The sequence below is a fragment of the Phacochoerus africanus genome, chromosome 1 (assembly GCF_016906955.1).
Source record: "Phacochoerus africanus isolate WHEZ1 chromosome 1, ROS_Pafr_v1, whole genome shotgun sequence".
In the NCBI taxonomy this organism is placed as follows: Eukaryota; Metazoa; Chordata; class Mammalia; order Artiodactyla; family Suidae; genus Phacochoerus; species Phacochoerus africanus.
In genome coordinates this window covers 103,106,153-103,129,587 of record NC_062544.1, presented here as the reverse complement: position 1 = coordinate 103,129,587, position 23,435 = coordinate 103,106,153, and the positions used below count along the sequence as shown (strand labels likewise).

Here is a 23,435-nt window from a genome sequence, read left to right as displayed (position 1 = left end):
AGAAGCTTCTGCAGTGCATTCCTTCTCCTCTTCTGGAACATTCCTTCAGCCAGCCTTCTAGGCTGCAAAGCCTCACAGCTGTGAGAGGAGGCTTCTCTTGGGGTCCAGGGTCCTGTCTTAGGAAAGAAGGGCAATAAACTCCCCGCTGTCCCACAGTGCCTCTAGACCAGGACTCCACAGCTCTTTCCATCAGGCCCTCTCTGAAGTCTTTCTATCCTTGAAGCCAATCTCTTAGTACCTGCCTCAAAGTCTTCTCTAAAAGAATTCCTGTCATCATCCTGAAAAACGCTCCCATCCATGACGAAGACCACTGGACCTTCTAGCATCACCCTGGACCACTGGACCTCCCAGCGAACCCTCAGACCTTCCCAACTTCTATGACTACTCCTCTACTCCCATGGCCACCAAGCCGACCTTCATGCCTCCTAGAAGATGTGAAACTCTGACAAGCCACCCTGACCATAAGCACCTGTCCTTTGGCTTCTTGGATGTTCATATTCCAACTAAATCCCCAGTCCTCGGTACTCTGCCTAATTCACTTTCCTTCCAAGCATCCTGGATAAACTAAAGTCAATTACTTAAATTGACCTCATCAATATCCTGAATTCTCTCATCCTCTGAAGCCTGCTGAGACATTCTCTAACCTGGTACCAATAGTACTTTCCTCCTAGAGAAAAACTGCCCAGCCACACCACTGGGCTCCTTTACCAGAATTTCAGTAAGGCCTCCAGGTCACTCAACTGCTTACAACCCAGTGAATCCCTCTCCTACTGTCCTACTCACCACTTTCCTCAAGACCCCTGCTCCATTCTCATTGTTCCCACTCTTGGCAAACAGTCTCACCTCTGATTTCACTAAGAAATTGGAAGCCATGAGTTAAGAACATTATTTTCCCTTCTCTTTGTCTCTGAACTTCTCCATATCTTCAGTCATCTTTTCCTCCTTTCTGGAAAGAAATATTTTCTTGCCCCTTGAGGGCTAAGTTCTGTGTCTGAGTTCAGGCTTTCCTTGCTTTCAACTGATTACCCCCCTTTGCTATAGCTTCAAGCGCTCTTTCTTTCCTGGCTGTTCCCCATGAGTCAAGAAAAATGCTTTGACGCTCTCCATCCCTACCACCCTCTCATCTTCTTGTTACTGCCAAGCTCTTTACAAAGTTCTGCTATTTTTATAGAAATGATGCATGTTCGTGCAAACATTTTAAACAATACCAAAGAGCAAAATGAAAATAACTGTTACCCAATATCCTAACACCCATAGGTAGCTGCTATCAGAAATTTGATGACCATGCTTTCAACTTATTTTCTATGTACACATTCATAGATACATGTATATATTTAACACAAAAGAGGCTACACTGTACATGCTCTTTTGTGACTGCTTTTTGTAACCAACTATGTCTCCCTAGCACAATCTATAGACTATTTTGTAACTACAAAAGGTACTGCAGGGAACGTAAATAGCACAATGACTTCCCTGTTCACTACTTATCTGTCCCCAATTTTTTTTGCTACTATGGATAATACTATACTGAATATTTCTCCATTTGTGAAATTTTTGGCGAACTCCTTAAAAAGTGGTAGTTAGATAAAATACACTTACAAATTTATGTTTGATAAATACTATACTACAGTCTTCCAGAAAGGCTGTACTAATTTAAACTCCTAACAATGGTTGTCATTTCCCTAAACTCTTCAGAATCCTGAGTTTTGTTCATGTTTAAAATTTTTATCTAATACCAAGAATGAAAAAAGGGACAGTACTACAGATTCTAAGAGAATATTCTGAACAACTTTCACCCATAATTTTGAAAAAGATGAAATGGACAGATGCCTAAGAAAAAAAAAATGAGTCAAAACTTAGACAAGAAGAAACAGAATATATGGTCCTACATATATTAAGCAAATTAAATCTATATTTAAAAACCTTGCCGTAATGAAACTTCAGGCCTCAAAGAGCTTCACCAATGTAATCTACTAAATATTTAAGGAAGAAATAATACAACCTTATACAAATTCTTTCAGAGAATAAAATTCTCCAATTTGTTTTTTTTGAGGCCAACATAATAACCTTGATACAAAACCACGGAAGGACATTTAAAGTGAAGAAAGTCACAGTCCAATCTGTTTTGGACATAATGATAAAGTTACAGGCACTGTTAATATCATAAGGGTTTGTTGCCAGCTACTTAATAACTGAGAAAAATGCTAAATTTTAAAGTTAATGAAAATTTAGATTTTTAATATTTTTCCTAACCAAGCTGATGGGCTCCTTGAATTCACCTGTAGCCCACGTGAGGATCTGGGGAATCCAGGTTAAAAATCCCTGCCCTAAAAAAAACAGGGCTGCAGGCAGCCTGGCCCACAGGGGAACCAGAGCTCCCATCCAAATGGAAACCCCACCAGTTCAAAGCCCCACTGAGGGTCTCTGGGCCAGGGATACCACAGGCCTTCAAACATGCTTTCAGTGGATTTCTTTTAAGATAACTCCTCTCGATTTTGCATTTCACACATTTCTTTGTTCTCCTTCCAGTATGATTTTCTTTTGCTTAATATAAAGGACTTGACTCAACATTTCAGTTCCTTTATTCCCAAAATAAATTCCCATGATGACAGGGTAGAATTGGCAAATCAAGCAAACCATTCCTTTGATGACACCCAGGCTATTTGACTACACGTTTGTAAATAGAACATTTTAAACCAACATGACTTTTGTGGCCAGCACTCTACACAAAGCCAACTTGGCTCTAGACCAAGCACTCATGACACCCTTTGCAAGGTCACCTGAGAGAAATAGAATAGGACTGGGGTGTGACCTGGCTCCATCCTGCATACCTGGCAAGGCCTCAGCTAGAACTGAAGATCACCGGAACTCCCTCCGGAAAGCTCAGTGACCAAGTGTTTTGGATGTCTTCTTGAACACCCTCCTGCTAGGAAAGGAACCTGCTGAATTCAGTAACTGCATTTTTACCTCTTCTTCTGAATTTATCTCTGTGTAAAGGAAATCATAGTCTTTAAAATTTACCTTAATGTTCAACTAAAGTCCATGATTAATATTTTAAATTATGAAACACTAAGACATACAGAGAAGTAGAGAGAATATAACAGAATAACAATATCCTGGGCAGCTACTCAACTCCCAGATCTTGGATCACTTAACATTTTGCTGTATTTATCTCAAGAAAATATGTTCATTAAAAAACAAAACATTAAAGCTACAATGAAAGCTACCCATGTGCCCTTCTCTGGTCCCGCTCTCTATCCTCTCTCTCCAGAAATAACCGCTATTTTGAATTTAGTATTCATCATTTCAAGAGGTGTTTCTGTAGTTTTATAATATATGCATATATCCACACACTCTACAGAAGCTATTTTTGCAAGTTTTCAAACTTTTATGGTATGGTATCATACTCTACATGTTATTATGGAAACTGCATTTTTGTTCAACATTCCATTTCTTAATTTTAGCCATGTGAATAGATGTAGCTCCAGTTTATCCTCTTTAATTGCTGTATATGATTTCATTGTCTGAACATATCTTTATTTATTTATCCAGGATTTTGTATTTATAAGGTCTCTTCTAACTAGTGCTCATCCCAGCTCCTCAAATGAGCATATACCTAAAGAATCAAGTAAGCCTCTAAGCATTTGCTTCTTTTGATTTCTAGTCATTCTTAGACAATGAGTGCCACATTTAAGGGAGGCCAAGCACTTTACGGTGATGCTTTTGAGTTAAAGAATCAGCGGGTGGGAGCAGTCGGGTATTTCACTAAAGTAGTTCTATAGTTAAGTGCTTTTTTCCTGGCTGTAAAACAGCCAAATCTAATTCTTTGGCCATAGCAGAAGATCTCTAAGCCACTAAAATCTTTTGACAAATTTCTTTCCACCTGAAATAGCTCCAGTAGAGTCCATCTTCTGCCACTTGGAATTCTGACCAATATACTGGGATTCAAGCATCTTTAAGAGCCGCCTTAGCATCCTCTTCCTCTAAAAATTTTTAAAAGTTCACTTTTAGTTAGCTACATAATTAGAAATAGTATGCAAGTATTAACAGTGAAGCCCTTCACTTCTTCCAGAATTTGAGAGATAAAAGGTCTTAGATTATTAACCTTTACTATAAATTTAACTTCTCTCATTTCTATGACTCACTGTACACAACTGAACATGAACCAAGGTGAAGAGGGTTTTAAGAGTTAACACCAAGACTCAAGGAAACAAAATTTGTTATATAAATAATAGAACATAAATTGTAAGAAAATGTGGCCTGTCAACTTGGGTGAGCCCTAGAATTTATCCTGTTAAGTATGCTGACTCTGGCAGAAGCAGAAAGAAGCATATTTTGGAAAAATATGGTTGCTGTCTTTCAAGAGGTAGATCTCAAAGGGCTTGTGATATTCTCTAAATATTTCCTAAATTTCCTTTAAATGGAGTGAGACAGGTTTAACCCTTGGCTCTACTATTTTGTAGAGGCATCTCTACATCATATGGGCAAGTTACTTAACCTCTCTGAGCTTCAATGGAGATCATAATACCTACATCTTAAGGCTGCTGGAGGATGAAATGAGATACACATGTGAAGTACTTGGCATCTAGTGGTCATAAAATAAGTGTCAGCTTCCATGGCGCTTTGCATATCCTCTTCTTAAAGAATGATGCTGAGCACCTCCAACACATGGCCAGGGCTCATACTGCTGTGCATCCCAAGTACATGGCACAGGTGATCAGCACACAGTGGGTGCTCCATAAATGTATACTGACTAAATGAGCTAGAGATAAAAAGAAGAAAGAATGTTTATTAAATACTGATGTACTTTATATGCACTATATACACACATATATTATTTAATCCTCATAATCACCTTATAGTAAGGTATATATTACTATAAGATGAAGGCTCAGAGAGATTAAGCAACTTACTAAAGTTCACACAACTCGAAAACTATTGAGCTGGAAATGTAAACCCAAGACTGTGCCCTTGAACATTATACTCTACGTACTGCATCCTGTTCAGTCAGTGCAGGAAAGTGTCAAAAGAAGGTGAGATAGATCTTAGCAGATGACTAAGAATCTATTAGGCATGTAAAGGAAAAGGCATCTAGTAAGAGAAAGCAGCACATGGGCAGTGGAGTAAAAATGCACAGCACGTTTGGGTTCAGCAAGTGGTTCATCACTGCACTGAAAGGGATGCCTGCAGGAGGTTGTCAAGGTGGTCTAAGGTCAGTTCGTGAAGGGCTGTGGGTTGTGAAACATCATGTTTTTCTCTTATGGCCAATGGGGGACCACTGAGAAACAGCTTTAAGCTGGCAGCAGCATGATGAGAGCTCCACTTTGGAAATGTACATCTAGCAGCCACATGGAGGAAGAGCTGGAATAAGAGCTCAGACAGGAGACCGGAAGATAGAAAAGAACCTGAGCCATTGGCCCAGCCTTCTGCCTCTGAGATGTTGGTCATCTTGAAGTTATTTTCTAAGCCACGTCTTAACGTTCATTCTCCGGGAAATTTCTTCTAGTTGACTTACCTGGTGGCAAAAGAACTCAAGCTACCCAATGACTGCCTGCCTCTACCCTTCTGTTAAGTATCATAAGCATTTCCTTTTGGGGGGCAAATATCTGTGGACAGCCTGAAAGGTGTCCAGAGCCCAGGCCCTCTCTGCAGAGCAGAGGCTTCAGCACATTTATTTCTGTTCTGGGGATATTATATTCTTTTGTTCGCCTAGAGTCCATCAAGATAGTCACTATTTTTATACCATTGTATAACTCTGGGAGTCTATATTTTAAACTCAAATGCACTTGTTTATCTTATCTTGTACTTTCTGCACTAGCTTTCGGCAGGAGGATACTCAAGATGAGAAGAAATTCCCAGCCCCAGTTTTAAACATGGAAAAAGATATACTGTACAAAATCTGTTTGGGTAAGTTCCTAAAAAAGAGTGGAGAAAGTCATAGGTTTTGCCTTTCAGAACACCCTTCACTGCAAATTACAGAGTAAATCTGCCTGGCCAGATTGTAAAATGTCTTGGTCTTCTCTTCTGCTTAAATCACGACCAAAAATTTACTTCTGAGGGAGGGCCTGCAACTATATTAAGCTTAACACTGCTTCACATTAAGGAGGCTGATCAAAATTTAAGGAGAGAATAGAGTACAGAAATAGATCCACATATATGCAGTTGACGGATTTGTGATAAAGGCTCAAAGGCAAAACAACAGAGAAAGAAGAGCCTTTTCCTTTTCCTTTTCTTTCTTTATTTTCTTTTTCTTTGTTTTTTCTTTTATTTTTTTAGGGCCACAGGTATGGCATATGGAAGTTTCTAGGCTAGGGGTGAATCAGAGCTGCATTTGCCAGCCTACGCCACAGCCACAGCAATGCCAGATCCAAGACATATCTGTGACCTACACTGCAGCTCAAGGTAATGCCAGATCCTCAGCCCCTTGTGGGGCCAGAGATAAAACCTGTACTCTCATGGATACTGGTTGGGTTCTTAACCTGCTGAGCCATAGAGGGAACTCCAGGATGGCCTTTTCAATAACTGATGCAGAAACAAGTGGACATTCACGTGTAAACAAATAGGCTTTAATTTCTTCTCTAAATGACATCATCAACATCTCCCACCCATTAAGATAGCTACTATCCAAAAGACAAAAAATAAATACTGGTGAGGGTGTGGAGAAACTGGTACCCTTGGGCACCTGGTGGGAATGTTAAATGGTATAGCTGTTGAGGAACAGCAAGTATGGCGGCCTCTCAAAAAGTTAAACACAGAATTACCAGATGATGCAACAACTCCACTCCTGGGTATATAACCCAGCACAGTGAAAGCAGGGACTAAAACATAATTGTACACCCATATTCACATTAGCATTATTCACAATGGCTAAAACATGGAGGCAACCCAAGTATCCACTGACAGATGAGAAAATACCCAAAATGTGCTATATTTTAGAGACCACATATATGAAGATATACAATACATATATTCTCTCTCTTGCTGGAATATTATTCATCCTTAAAAAGGACTGAAATTCTGACATGCTAAAAATGCATCAACCTTGAGGACTTCAAGTGAAATAAGTCAGTCATGAAAAGACAAATACTGCATGGTTCCACTTACCTAGAGGAAGCTAGGGTAGTCAAAATCAGAAACAGAAAGTAGAATGGTGGTTGTCACAGGCTGGGAGGAAGGTAATGGGGAGTTAGTGTTTAATGGAGACAAAGCTTCAGTTTTTCAAGATGAAAAGAGTTCTGGAAATGGATGGTGGTAATATGTGCACAACAACATGAATGTACTTAATATCACTTAAAAATGGTAAGATGGTAAATTTTACGTAAAATCTGCTTAACCACAAAAACAAACTGGAAGATCAAAGCTGTTGCTTAGAGAATGAAAAGAAAAATCACAGACTGTGAGAAAATATTTGCAAAACATATTTAACAAAGTACTTATATCTAGAATATATAAAAAACTTTCAAACTCAGTAATAAGAAATCAGTATTTTTTAAACTGGCAACAATTTGATCAGACCCCTTACGAAAGAATATATCTGGGAGTTCCCACTTGTGGTTCAGTGGGTTATAAACCTGACCTCAGGGATTACAACCCCATGAGAATGTGGGTTCAATCCCCGGCCTTGCTTGGTGGGTTAAGGATCCAGTGTTGCTGTAAACTATGGTGTAGGTCACAGACGCAGCTCAGATCCCACATTGCTGTGGCTGTGGTATAGCCTGGCAGTTGCAGCTCCAATTTGACCCCTGGCCTGGGAACTTACGTATGCTGCAGGTGTGGCCCTAAAAAGAAAAAAAAAATTTATCTGAATGACCCTTGTTAGGAAACAAATTAAAACACAGTGAAACACCACTACATGCCCATCAGAATGGCTAACTTAAAAAAATTGACAATGCTAAGTGCTGACAAGGATACAGAACAACTGGAACTGTCATACATTGCTGGTGGAAATGCAAAATGGTGCTGCTTCTTTGGAAAATAGCTTGGCAATTTTTAAAATAGAGTTAAACATATATTTTCAAACATGCAAACAATTGAATACTACCCAGCAATAAATAGCAACAAACTACTGATATAGGCAACCATCTGGATGAATTTCAAAAGCATTAAGCTAAGTGAAAGAAGCTAAATTCGAAAGGCTACATATATATCACATGACTCCTTTAATACAACATTTCAGAAAAGGGAACAACAGGGGAAAGAAGAGATCAGTTGTTCGGGGCTGAGTGTGCAGGGAGGATGACTGCTAAGAGGTGCAGGAAATATTTTGAGTCATGGAAATATTTCATGATTGTGGAGGTGGCTACACAGCTGTATGAGTTTGCCAAAGCTCACACAGCTTGTAACCTTGGGTTATACCAAAAAGGATGATTTTTATTGCTTGCAAATTTGCATCATTAAAAAATTAAACTTAAAAAAAATTCAAGGAGTTCCCACCCTGGCACAGTGGGTTCAGAATCCATCTGCAGTGGCTCAGGTTGCTGCAGAGGTGCAGTTTTGATCCTGGCCCAGTGTGGTGGTTAATTAAAGGATCCGGTGTTGCCACAGCAGCTCAAATTCATTCCCTGGCCTGGGAACTTCCATATGCCATGGCCATAAAACAAATTCTTTAAAAAATTCAAGAAGTCAAGCCTATGTCATGAAACAGAGTATCCCGTGGAAGAGAAAAATTTATGTTCATCAATAAGCGCTTATACTCTCGACAGAGTCAGCAGTTCCTCCAGATGTATACTTGTTTGATGACTGCTGTGAAATGCATTTGTTCTAACTGAAACAAAAATGATTACGTTGAGCTGTTTCCTCAAAAAGGGGAATGAAAATACAGCTCTGACAGAAGTCTATGGAATTAAAGTCAATGGTTTCTGACCTGAACATATGAATCACACACTTAGAACAAATTTATGATACGCTAAGCATGAAAGCTGAATCTTGACCAGATGCACAGGGAGATATCACATACAAGTCCAAGCACAGGATGAACTCTTAGAGGAATACTGACCTCTCTGATACTAAAAGGCTATATTTACGCAAGCCATGGTGACAAGGTAGTGTGATTTGTTCTTCAAGATACCCTGAAACACTGAGAGCTTAGGTTAAATACTAATTTTGAAAGCTAAGAATAGACTCAACCATTACCTATTAAGCCACTTCTCTCCAGTTTTTAAAGGGCTTTAAGTATCAGGATTTTAAAACATTTTGGCAAGTAGCCTTAAAACAAATTACAAGAAACATTTCAGTTTCTAACTTGAAGCAGGTACTCAGGATCAAAATGAGCAATTACTTACGTGATTACATGATCCTTAGCATCCATAAAGACCATTGCTTATTAGGTCCTGGCTTCAGAGAACTATGTCACCAGTGTTTTCTGTCTTGATCCCAAATATGAAATTGTTCACATCCCAACCCAGTGCTACAAGCAGTTCCTAAGCCTTTGCTCTGTAATGTTATCTCAAATCCATAAAGGCAAATATTTGTTTAATTATATTTTAAATAAAGCACTGAATATGCATCCTCATTTAAAAAATAAAATGTTACAAGATTAAAGGAAACTATTTAATGAAAGTTGACTTTAAAAAGAAAGCTAGGTCATTAAAAATACTGAACGTTAGATATCCGATAAATCATGATTTAAAATCTGGAAAATAGGTTCTGGGGTGTATATTATACATCACCATTATCCAACAGAATCTCTACATTCCCTTTTTAAGTAGCTATATACTGCTCACCTTAGCATCATACATTATTGCCAAAGCAAGTAAAAAAATTATATATGTATATTTAAATCTAGAATCATCGTGGGCTGCATGTTTCCTGACCTTTGCCAATTCCTGGATGAAGGGAATAGTGAACCCACTGGCCCTGGGTTCACTATTCCCCCATTCCCAATATCACTAGAAAAGAAAAAGCCATTTACCTCATTTCTGGGTATCTATCCAAAGAAAATAAAATCACTATCTCAAAGAGATAGCTAGACTGCCACGTTCATTGCAACATTATCTATAATAGTCAAGACATGGAAACAACTTAAGTGTCTACTGTCAGACGAATGGATATCTATCTATCCATATACAGGCATGCTATTCTATAAGAAGGAAATTCTGCCATCTGCAACAACATGGATGGATCTTAAGGGCAGTATGTTAAGTGAAGTAAGCTAGAGAAAGACAAATAGTTTATGGACTCACTTATTTTGTTTTTAAAACAAAAAACAACCAAATTGATAGAAAAATAGATCAGATCTGCACTTGCCAGAGGCAGAGGGTGAAAGACGGGGGAACTGGGTGAGGGTAGTCATAAGGCACAACCTTCCAGTTATAAGATAAATACACACGAGGGACATCACATACAACATGACAACGATAGTTAACAACACTGAGTGGAATATTTGAAAGTTGCTAAGAAAGCAAATCCTAAAAATTCTCATCATGGTTAAAAAAAATGTTTTTTGGTAACCATATGAGGAGGTTTAACTAAACTTACTGTGGTAGTCATTTCACAATATATATGTACATCGAGTCATTATGCTGTATCCCTTAAACTTAAATCATATTGTATGTCAATTGCATCTTAATAAAACTGGAAGGAAAATAAATAAACAAAACCTCAGGACTGAACTTGAAGCTGTGAGTTCCTTCTTCTGAAAATCCAGTCCTGCCCTTGTGAATGGAGTTCCCTCCCAACCTGGGCCACTCTGGTCAGGTTCAGCCTGGGACAAGTTTCTGGAGCCCTCAGACTTTCTTCCAGGCCAGTGCAGACGGGAAGTAGACTTTTCCAGTCGGTGATCAGTGAGCCCTGCCTGGTGGTCATGGGCACTGTTTACCCCAGGAGGACACTTCTGCTTACTTAAATGGATGCTTGCTCAATTGAAAAACAAAATGAAAGATAAGATATGGGTTTAAACATGCTTGCCAATGAAACAGAATATTAGATCAAACATACATCTAAATCAGGATACTGAAGAATTCTGATCTAAATTCTGGTGTTGAGACAAAAGTTTATGAAGGCATCCTTTGAAGGCAGGTTCAACAACAGCTGTCACTGAAGCCCTACTGATCCAGACTTGATTTCACACTGAATTCATTATCATTTCTCTTTTTCAGGAACAATCAAGATTCTCAAAGCACTAACTCAATTTGACTTTTACATTGGTCATTAGCACATTGTTGAAATAAACCTTTAAAATGACACCTTTCTAACTCTAGCCTTCCTTAAAACACATAATTTGGATAGGTCTAAAAATTAATCAGGGGACTTCTACTTTCAAGAAGATGGAGTAAACATATTTCTTCCTATTCTTTCCACTGAGTACAACTACAAACCCTGTTTATACAGCAAACATAAGGAGACTGACAGGCAGAGAGAAGAAGGCAGAGCAGCAAGGGACCTGCAGCATCATCGTGGTGGTCCCCAGCTTTTCTTTTGCTTCATATAACCCAGACTTAGAGCTAAAGGAGCCGGATATGGGGGAAAACCAACAGCTGCAGACAAAAATGTCCTCTCAAAAGCCTACTCTTTGTTTTTGTTTTTTTTTTTTTTGTCTTTTTAGCTATTTCTTGGGCCGCTCCCTCGGCATATGGAGGTTCCCAGGCTAGGGGTCGAATCGGAGCTGGAGCCACCGGCCTACGCCAGAGCCACAGCAACGCGGGATCCGAGCCGCGTCTGCAACCTACACCACAGCTCACGGCAACGCCGGATCATTAACCCCCTGAGCAAGGGCAGGGACCGAACCTACAACCTCATGGTTCCTAGTCAGATTCGTTAACCACTGCGCCACGACGGGAACTCCAAAAGCCTACTCTTTGTAACCAAAGGACCAGAAAAGGGTAGTCCAGCAAGACAAAAACTCGCAGATAATAACTGCTCTAGTGCAATGAGCAACACACATACAGTGTGGCCCCTCCTCTGCCCACACCAGCCAAATCTAAGAGGTATATAGAATTCCACCCCCTTTAGGGTGCAAGGAGGCACCCCATAACCTTTTTGAGGTAGTGTCACAGAAGATCATGGAGGGAGAAGAGAACTTCATCCTAGGCAGCTGGTAATGAGTCCCCTCCTCTCCCAGCAGTGCCAGTGGATAAGATGCAGCCAGTGTGGCCTTCCACCCTTCAGTGGCAGTAATGAAGTGTTCCTCCCTGCCCCACTGGAGTGGTGCAAGTGGAGAAATGCAGTTGTAATGAGACCACTCCCACTGCAGTTGAGCAGAGATGAAGTGAGAGCCGAAAATCCCTTCCCTGCCTAGCAGTTTGTCAACAGAGGCCAAGTGGAGATCTTGGATTTCTAGTCTACCTGGCAATAATGCAGTGCTTCCCCTTCTCTGCTGGAGCACTGTCAGAGAAGACTACCTAAAACAGAGGGTTTAAATAAGATCCAGGAGTTCCCGTCGTGGCGCAGTGGTTAACGAATCCGACTAGGAACCATGAGGTTGCGGGTTCGGTCCCTGCCCTTGCTCAGGGGGTTAACGATCTGGCGTTGCCGTGGGCTGTGGTGTAGGTTGCAGACGCGGCTCGGATCCCACGTTGCTGTGGCTCTGGCATAGGCCGGTGGCTGCAGCTCCGATTCGACCCCTAGCCTGGGAACCTCCATATGCAGCGGGAGCGGCCCAAGAAATAGCTAAAAAGACAAATAAATAAATAAATAAGTAAATAAGATCTAGAGTCTCATAACATAATCTGAAAATGTCCAGGTTTCAAATGTAATTCACTTGTTACACCAAGAGCCAGAAAATCTCAAAATGAATGGAAAAAAGACAATAAATGCCAACAAGAAGACAGAGAATGTGCACTTATCTGACAAAGATTTTCAAGCAGCTAAGGTAAAAGCAATTAAGAACATATTTAAAACAAATGAAAACAGAAAGTCTCAGCAAAGAAACAGAAGGTCTTAGCAAAGAAATACAAAGTATAAAGAAAAACTACGCAGAAAATTTTAAACTAAAAAATACGAAGGTTGAAACAAAAAGCTCAGTGGATGGGCTGAATAGCAGAATGGAGGGGATGGGGGGGTGGGAGAAGCTATGAATGTGAAGACAGAACAACAGAAATTACCCAACCTGAATCAACAGAAAATATTAAAAAAAAAAAAAGAATAGTTAGTATTGATAAACCTGTTGGACTACAACAAAGGATCTAATATTTGTGTTATCAAAGTCCCAGAGGAAGAAAAGAAAAGGGAAGTGCTGAAAAAGCACTTCAGAAAATAATGGCTGAAAACTTGCCAAATTTGGCAAGAGACAACCTTACAAACTCAAGAAGCTGAGTGAATCCCCAGCAGGATAAACCTGAAGAAATCCAAGCCAAGACATATCATAGCTAAACTTCTGAAAACTAAAGATGATATATCCACTTTGGAAGACAGTCAGGAGTTTCTTACCAAGTGAAAAATATTCTCACCATACAATACAGCAATAGTGCTCCATGATATTTATCCCTATAAGTCGAAAACATGTCTATAGAAAAACCCACACAGATGTTTATAGATAGTTTAGTCATAATTGTTAAAACTTAGAAGAACCAAGATGTCCTTCAGTTGGTGAATGGACAAACTGTGGTGCATCTATATGATGGAGTACTAAAATAAAATGAACTATTAAGCCATGAAAAGATACAACAGAACCTACTAAATGAAAGAAGTCAATATGTAAAGGCTACATATTATATAATTCTAAACATATGACATTCTGGAAAAGCTCAGTGGTTTCCAAGGGCTGGGGGTGGTGAATAAACAGAATACAGAGGATTTTTTTTTTAGGGCAGTTCAACTTCTGTATGATACTATAATGATGGACACATGTCATTATGCTTTTGTCAAAAACCATAGAATGGGGAGTTCCTGTTGTGGCTAAGTGGGTTGAGGACCCAACACTGTCTCTATAGAGGATGAGAGTTCAATCCCTGGCCTCGCTCAGTGGGTTAAGGATCTGGCGTTGCTGGAAGCTATAGTATAGGTCATCAATGAGGCTCAGATCTGGCGTGGCTGTGGCTGTGGCTGGCAGCTATAGTTCTGATTTAACTTCTAGCTGAGGAACCTCTATACGCTGCAGGTGCAGCCGTTAAAAACAACAAAATATAGAATGTATAACACTAAGAGTGAATCATAACATAAACTGAGGAGTTAAGGTAATTATGCTGTGTCAATGTAGGTTTATCAATTGTCATAAACTGGTGTAGGATAGTGATAGTGGGGGGAGGCTGTGCATGTGTGGGGTCAGAGTTCTATATGGGAACTCTCTTACCTTCTGCTCAATTTTTTAAAATGTTCTAAAAAATAAAATTCATAAAAAAAATACATTTAGGAGTTCCCATTGTGGCTCAGCAGTAATGAACCCAACTAGTATCCATGAGAATGAGGGTTCAATACCTGGCCTTGCTCACTGGGTTAAGGATCCGGCATTGCCGTGAGCTATGGTGTAGGTCGCAGACATGGCTCGGATCCTGTGTTGCCATGGCTGTGGTGTAGGCTGGCGGCTACAGCTCCAATTCAACCCCTAGCCTGGGAACCTCCATATGCTGTGGGTGTGGCCCTAAAAAGCAAAAAAAAAAAAAAAAAAAGGAGGGACGGAATTGGGGGAGGAGGAGATGGCTGCAGAGCAGGGAGGAGTGAGGGCACAGGGAGAGGAGAAAAGGGATTAGGGAGAAGTGGGGTACCCAGAGAGAGATAGAGGGGCAGCCAGGAGAAAGAGGAGAGGAGAGACAGCAAAGCGGAGAAAAGGACAAGGAAGAAAGAAGGAAATAATAAAGAACAGATATCAATTAAGTCGAAAACATAAAAATAAAGAAAACAAATGAAAGAGGCAGTTCTTTGTAAAGATCAAGAAAATTGAGAAACCTCTATCAAGCCTAATCCCCCTCTCCACCCAAAAAAAAGATGGAAGACACAAATTATCAATATCAGGAATGAAACAGAGGATATTAGAAACAGAAGCTATTATTTCAGACACATCAAACAGGTAATAATGAACTAATACTATGAACAACTCTACACACAAATTCGACAACTTCAATGAACTGGATCAAATTTCAAAAAACAAAATTGACACAACCTACCCAATATGAAAGGTATTAATTTGAATAGCTCTATAATTATTAAAGAAATTGAATTTGTAATTTAAACTCCCCCCCCAAAGAAATCTCCAGGCCCAGATGATTTCACTGGAGAATGAGCACCAATTCCATACAATCTCTTCCAGAAAAGAGAAGAGAAATACTTTCCCGATTTATTTTAAGAAGCTAAAACCAAACCAGATAAAGACCAATGCAAAAAGGAAAATTTCAGATCAATATCCCTCATGAACACAGATGTAAAAATTATTAGCAAAATACTAGTAAACAATTCACTAATATATAAAAACAATTATATACACCACCATTAGGTTAATTCTAGGCATGTAAGCTGGTTCAATATTTTAAAATCCATCAGTGCAGTCTATTATGTTAACAGACAAGATGCAAATTCACATGATCATATCAACTGATACAGAAAAAGCATACGACAAAATTCAGCATCCATTTTTTTCTTTTCTTTTTATGGCCACATCTGTGGCATATGGAAGTCCCCCAGGGATAGGGGTCGAATCAGAGCTGTAGCTGCCAGCTAAGCCACAGCCACAACCACACTGGATCTGAGCCTCATCTGTGACCAATGCCACAGCTTGCAGCAATGCCAGATCTAAAACCTACCAGGTGTGGGCATGGAGACTGCCTTGAGTTCTTAACCCACTGAGCCACATCAGGAACTCTGTCACCATCCATTTTCTGATAGAAACTCTCAGAAAAACTGGAATACAGGAGAACTTCCTTAACTTGATAAAGATATTCAAAAAAACAACAGTTGACAATATACTTAATGGTAAAAGACTGAAATGATTTCCTACTGAGAACAAGGCAAGAATGTCCACTCTTATTACTCAACATACTTGTCTAAGTTCTCATCAGTGCAATAAACCAAGAAAAAGAAATAAAAGGCATACAAATCATAAATGAAGAAATATGTGTTCTTATTTGATGACATGTTTGTCTATGTTAAAAACCCCAAGAAACCTATAAAAGCCTCTTATAACTAATAAGTGAGCTCAGCAAAGTCAAAGGATACAAGAAAAACATACAAAAATCAATTGTATTCCTATATGCTATCACTGAACACACGAACAACAAAATTAAAAACACAATAAAATCACTTTAAAAAAGAAACACCTGCATGCAAATCGAACAAAACATTGATAGGACTTGCATGCTGAAAACTACAGAACCCTGATGAAAGAATCAAAGAATATCTAAATAAATGGAAAGACATACTGTGGTTATGAATTGGAAGACTCAACAGAGTAAAGATGGCAATTCTCCCCATATTAATACACAGGTTTAATTCAATTCCTATTCAAATCTCAGGAAGCTCTTTTTTTTTTTTTAGATATAGACAAGATTATTATGGAATTTATAAAGAAAGACAAGGGAACTAGAATAGCAAGAGCAATTTTGAAAAAGAACAAAAGTTGCAGGACAAACTCTATCCTATTTCAAGACTTAAAATACAGCTACAGTAATCAAGACTGTAAAACAGGCAGAGGGATGGACACATAGATCAGTGGAACAAAACAAAGAACTCAGAAAGACACCTACATAAACATGCCAAACTGATTTTTGACAGAAATGCAAAAGAAATTCAAAAGAAGGAGAGCTTTCCTAACAAATGTGGCTAAAGTGACCAAACAGCCAGAGACAAAAAGTTGAATCTAAGCCAATCATCTTCTAAAAAATTAAATCAGAAAAGATCATGGTCTTACATGTAAAATATACAACTACAAACTTCTGAGGAAAGCATATGAGTAAACCTTTGAGATCCAGTGCGAGATAAAGAGTTCTTAAACTTGATATCAAAAGCATAATCTACAGAATAAAAAAACCTGAAATATTGTATCTTATGAAAATTAAAAGAATTTATAAAGAAAGACAAAGGAACTGGAACAGCAAGAGCTATTTTGTTCTGCCAAAGATGGTGTTAGGAGGATAAAAAGCTAAGCTACAGATAAGGAGAAAATATTTGCAAACCACATATTTGACAAAGGACTAATATTTAGAGTATGTAAAGCATCCTCAAAACTCAACAGTAAAAAAAAAAATCCAATTGGAACTCAGGCAAAAGACAGAATGGGCTATCTAACCAAATAAAATATACAGAAGGAAATGATTACATAAAAAGCAGTTCAACATCATTAGCCGTCAGGGAAATGCAAATTAAAACCACAATGAGATACCACTACACACTTATCAGAATGACTAATATAAAAAAGTGACAGTGACATAAAATGCTGGATGTGGAAAAACTGGATCACTCATACACTGTTGGTGAGACTGTAACTGGGTATATTTAATCTGGAAAATGGTTTGGCAGTTTCTTTAAAAAGTCAATATGCAACTACCCTATGACCCAGCAACTCTAGGCCTGGGTATTTATCCCAGAGAAACGAACACTTACGTTTACTCAAAAACTTGTCCACTAAATGTTTAGAGCAACTTTATTTGTAATAGCCCAAGTCCAGAAATGATCAGATGTTCTTCAAAGAGTGAATGATTAAAGTGTGGTATATCTATGTCATGGAATACTACTCGGCTATACATAGAATACTATTCAGCAATACAAAACAACCTGGATGAAAATATAGAGAATTATGCTGAATGAAAAAGGTCAATGCCAAAAGATCACCTATTGTTTGATACCTAAAATGACAAAATTTTAGAAATGAAGAGTAAAGCAGTGGTTGCCAATGGGCCGAGAAGGGGGGCGGGGGGATGGGAGGGAAGCAGATATGGTTATAAAATGGCACCACAAGGGATCTTCCGGGAGATGGGATTTTTCTGTATCCTGACTACATCAACGATTTTGTATTAAGATTGTGCAAAATGTTAATACTGGCAGGAAGTTGGCGGGGAGTAGGGAGGAGTCAGAATCTCCATGCGATTTCTTACATGTAAATCTACAGTTATCTCCATATAAAAAGTTTAATATTAAAAAGTTAATCAAACTCGATCTACTTCAAATCTGTTCCAACATCTGAAATAACTATTGCTTCCAAGAATCTTCTCCTTGCCGTAATTTTTTTAGCAGCCCAAAGGTTAAAGGTTTCTGAGCAAAGCTTAAGTGTTGCAAACATTTGGGGAAAATATACTTAGCATTTTGGGCCAAAATTCTGCCAAAGGAAACCTGCCTGCAGAAATCTTATCAAGGGATGCGTGTTAGCTTACAAAATAATTAACTGTTCAGCAAGAGTTGATATGCTCTTGATAATATTGCATGTTAAGTAGGGGTTTTTATTTTATTACTGGTAAACCCCCTTAAATTATTTATTTTCTTCCTAACATCTATGGGAAATTTTTTCTTTTTTAGTTAAAAATTCATCTGTAAAACACAAGTGCATTTTCATTAATATTTTAACAAAAAGGCAAAGTTCCCTCACTTCCCATCCCAGTCTTCTCCCCAGAGAAAATTATTGTCTCTGTTTGAAGTATTTTCTACAGATTTTTTTCAGATTATTTTTTGTGTATTTCTAGACGTGTACAGTTTTGTGTGTGTCTGGTTTTTTAAAAATAGAGGCAGGATCACACTCTTTATATTGCTCTTCAAATTCCTTCTCCTCCTGCCCCCCAAACATATACTTTAAACTGTCTTGGACATTTTGCACATTAGTATGTTTAGATATAATTTAATTCATTCTTTTCAAGTGCCTTGCAGTAGTATTCTGTGGTACTGATGTTCCACAGTGGAATCCTTTGACACTTAGGATGTTTCCAGTGTTTGCTACTGCAAGCAATGTAGCCATCAGTGAAAATCCTTGTACCTATTTGAGCACATGTGAAGATTTCTCCAGGAGAGAAACCTGAAATAGACCTGGGGTTTTGCAGGTGTGACCAACATTGCTAACTGGATGAACCAACCGCTGTTCCCACCCATTCCCAATCAGCTTATCCTCTCCAGCCTTCCACAACAAAGGCTGGAAAAGCTGGCCACTCATTTTCTGTGCTGCTAGGAGTGGGTGTGACTGAGTTCTGGCCAATTAAACATCCACAAAAGTCTGCTGGGCGGTCCCTGGGAGTGTTTTTGCTTTCCAGGTAAAAAGGGCTGGATGTGACTGGCACTGTCCCTTTTTCCTGCCCTGAAGGTGGCTGTGGTGTTTGGAGGGGTGACAGCCACGTTGCAACATGCAGGAAAATCAAGAGAATCACAGTGATGTCAGCCCTGATGTGAATGAACTGCTGAACCAAAGCCAGAGGCAGCTACCTCCAGTCTGCCTGTTACGTGATAAGAATAAACTCCTATCAGGTTAAGCCAAAGTATCAGTCTGGCTTTCTGTTACTTGCAGCCAAATGTGTTCTGAAACGATTCAGTACTAAATTACTCTTTTGAAAGCCTGTACTCGCTTTATTCTCTCACAAAAGTCTATAAAATATCTGTTTCCCAAAACTTTCGTTTACTCCGAATGCTGTCAATCACTTAATGTTTAACCAACCTGACCTGTGAAAATATTTCACAGCAAGTATCACTGCATACACTTATGAGACATTCAAATTATCTCTTCTAAGGTTTTTCTTGTTCATATCTCTCGATCACTTTTCCACTATATTGTCTGACTTTTTCTTACTGATCTGTAAATTTCCAGACAGCCAAGCAGGTGGAGCTAAACTCATGGGGAAACTTGTCTCTGCATCTTTACTGGATCAATCAAGTCAAACACAATTACAAAACAAACCTGCTGTGACAGGCCACACCTCTGATAGGGACAGTCATCTCTGAGTGGTGCACCACCACGTGGCAAAGTGTCAAAAAGTAATTCAACTTGTGTGAAACACCCTCCAGCCCATGCTTAGTACTTCCTCTGAAAATCTACACCTAGATTTGTGTGGAACAGGTACACACCAGCGAACCAGGCAAAATCCTTAAGAGACACCATCTCATTTAGGCCCCAAGTCAAACCCAGGAGTCAGTCATTATTATTCCTATTTTAAAAACAAACGATGAAAGTCAACTTTTAAAACCAAAAGCTTCTTCCCTACCACAAAAACTTAAAAACATCCCAGGCCCCATAATTAAAAAAACAAAATGATTAAGTGTTTACCTAAAACGTAAATGGTGTAAAACAGACTGTGCATGTCTGTAACAACATGCTTAAGCAAGAAACATTGTTGAACCTGTTTAGTGGTTTATGACTCTGAAGAAGCTAGTACAAAGTTTGGCTCTAAACTTTACTGCCACATTATACAGTTCACCAAAAATTATTCCCAGTTTTTTTTAAGTGAAAAACTAAATCGAGTAGAATTTCAATGCTTCAGCAAGAAGGACCTACTAGCTAGCCAGCCCACCCCAGAGCAGCAGGTAAGGAATTTCTCTAATCAGTTACCTACCAGCCAATGTGACATTAGAAAACAAACAAAATAAGCAGTTGAAGACAATATTGTCAACAATGTAAACAAGTTGAATAGAACAAGCACCACCCTTGAATATTTGTACATGGTTTGGATTTTGGGTAACTGACTCCACTTTTAAAAGCCCAGCAGCTAGAGGAAAAGAGAAAGTTGGAGAGTCTTCTACTCCTGGAAGCAGGTGGGGAGCAGCACAGAGGCTGAAGCCCTGACATATTTCCTTCCCTTCTGTGACACCTCTCCTCACAAGAGCTGTGGATTCTCTCTCTGGCAAAGCCTCACGCAAAGCACTCAGTCCACAGCGGGAGAGGAGCAGAGGCATCAAGTCTTCTGGATGCCTCCTACCAAACTGTCCCTGAGGGACGTGCTCAGCTCAGAGCCCCAAGAACTGACAGCCACAATGGTAGGAAGGCCAGACTAACCAAGGCACTGCCTACCTGGGCCCCAGGGAGACATGGAGATTCATGTGGAGCATCCTCTTGCAGAAATCTTCAGCCCATTCCTAAGGCACAGAAAAATGCCTGGGGGAGTCTGAATTCTAATTTTACATAGACGAAAACAAGTCTGCAAACACATAATGCTTAAGATCTATGAAAGTGCAAACGGGCTGACAGATCTCCAATCTAAGGGTGTCTATGGTGGTATCTTGCATTTTCCTGGTGGGCTTGCCTAGGGGTTCCTGCTTGGGGAAAAGGCAATGGCATGTTCCTCCCACCGCACCCCACTCCTCAGTAGGGCTGCCCACCTCACTCCACCGGCACAACAAGGGTAATGACACATGGAAAGAAATCTGACTCTTTGCTGAAGTCAAAGGCCGGGCTTGGAAAGGGGAGGGCGATCCTGGTGGGCTGTTCCTGACCTGGGTCCAGGTATTTGCAAGTTGGAGAGCTGGGAGCTTTAGTCACCAGAACAAAACAAGCCAGATTTCTTGGCCCTTCAAAACCAAATCAAGCCTCAAGGCAGCTCACTAGAGGGACAGTAAACAGGGCACGTGAGAGAAGGGGACAATATATTTCCAAGGGGGCAGGGACACAAAGGAAAAGAGAAAAAGGAAACCAAAGAGGGTGATGGGGCCAAAATGTGCTGAAGTCAAACCAAGTGATGCGGCACAGTGCTGGCTCTCTGGGAAGGGACACACCTGGCACCCAGGGGACTTCTCCAGTGCCTGATAGAGCTGGGTCCTAAAAGGGCCCATGGAGGACAAGTCCTTGCAGATGGTTCCAACAGGCTGGTGTCACTGAGACACCAAAGAATCAAGGAAGGAGGTGGCTTAGCAAAGCTCCCCCCACAGCACTGCTTCCCAACTAAACACCCCCAGGCACATAGTCTGTCTGGTGCACACATTTAATACAGGCAGACCCACACACTGCACATGCAGGCTTGTGGTCAGGCACAGCACACACATAGCCTCCTTAGATGTGAGTGCACACACACACACTCTCCCAGTCGATGGACACAACATATTCAAACTGCCAGTTGAGTGCTGTAGTTACACAATCATCTGCACATACAAACTCTGTCGGGAGTGAACACATACAAACCGCAGGCTCAGGTAAGGAGGTGTGTGTGTTTGCGCACACACACACACACACACACTCACTTCACAACCTCCTAGTCAGATGCACACAAACCTCAACATTAGGTACACAGCCTGTCAGGGAAATCCACACTCACGACCTCTGTTAGGTACACACACGCCTTTACCATCTCTTGGTGTGTGTACAAACACAACACACAAGTGCACATAAACTCAAATCTGCCAGAGACACACACTCACAATCTCTCTGTTAGGTGCACACACAACCTTCCAACCTCTGTCTCCTGCATACACAAGGCACACACGCTTCCAACATGCCAGGAACACAAATACAGGCATGCGTGCGCTCACAACTTCTCGGACACAAACTCCCGGACCGCAGGGTCACCCGCATATCACAACCTCCCCGGGAAAGGCGCACACCCCCTCCCGCCCGCACCCGCACCCGCACGTTGGCCGCCTCCCTGCGGCGCAACCCGCACCCACGCACCCTTCCCCCAGCCCGCGCCGGCGCCCAGCAGCCAACTCTGGCCGCGCGGGGAGTGCCCACGCCCCCGGGCCGCCCCGCCCGCGCCCCTCCTCACCTTTTTCGCCGGAGCCCGGAGCCCGGCCCTCGTCCTCCTTGGGGTTGGTCACCTGGGTGATGATGGCCGGGCCGTCCATGGGTGCGCGGCGCGGCGGCCGCCCGCCGGCCCGGCCCCCCCGGCAGCCAGGCGCGCGGATGCGCGGCGCGGGGGGCGCGCGGGGCCGCGGGCCAGGGGGGCGCTCGCGGCCGCCCGGGCGCGCCCGCCGCCCGGACCCGCGCTCTGGGAGAGGCGGCCCGGGCCCGCGCCCCCGCTCCCGCCGCCGCCGCCGCCGCCGCCGCCGCCGCCCCTGGGCTGGAGCGGCCGCCGCCTCGTCACCATGAACCCCGGAGCCGCGCCCGGGAGAGCCGCGCACGGGGAGGCGGAGCGGGAGGCCCGGCGCCGCGGGAAGCGGGAGCGGGCGAGGGGGAAGGAGCGAGCGAGGAGCGAGGGCGGGCGGGCGGGAAAGAGGGAGGGAACGAGGGAAAGCGGGAGGGCGGGCGGGTGGGTGTGTCCCGGCCCGGGGACCGGCCTCCGCTGCCGCCGCCGCCGCCGCGGCCCGCCAGCCCCGGGGGGAGAGGGGTGCGGGGTGAGGCCGAGGAGGTGAGTAGAGAGCGGGAGGGGGTCTTGGGCAGACGAGTGGGGTGAGAGGCTTGAGGTGTAGGGGATTCCAGAAGGGTCCTGGAGGTAGATATGAGGGCCGGTGTGTATGGGGGTGTCAGAGAGGTCTGGGGAAATGGGGTGAGCTGCCTGGGGTTCGAGGGCCATGGGGAGGAGTCTGGCAGATGAGTAGTCTGAGGGGCGTTGAAGGATAGGCAGGGGCCCTCGGGGGTGCAGGTAGGGTTCGGAGCGATGTTCGGAGTGAGGCCCTGGGGGTCGAGAAGGGATCGCATAGATGCGGGAATGAGGAAGGCCCTGGGAGGGCTATTT

The 23,435-nt window shown here is 41.7% G+C and overlaps 1 protein-coding gene across 1 annotated transcript in view; it reads right to left on the bottom strand.

The window, feature by feature from the left end:
- Window positions 1-22,881, bottom strand: part of CTDSPL (CTD small phosphatase like) — a 121,163-nt gene extending 98,282 nt beyond the window's left edge. The window contains 2 exon segments of the mRNA XM_047770189.1: window positions 22,527-22,803; window positions 22,806-22,881. Of these exon segments, the coding sequence (XP_047626145.1) occupies window positions 22,527-22,803; window positions 22,806-22,847 (319 nt within the window). The 5' untranslated portion in view covers window positions 22,848-22,881.
- Between the last annotated feature and the right edge of the window lie 554 nt (window positions 22,882-23,435).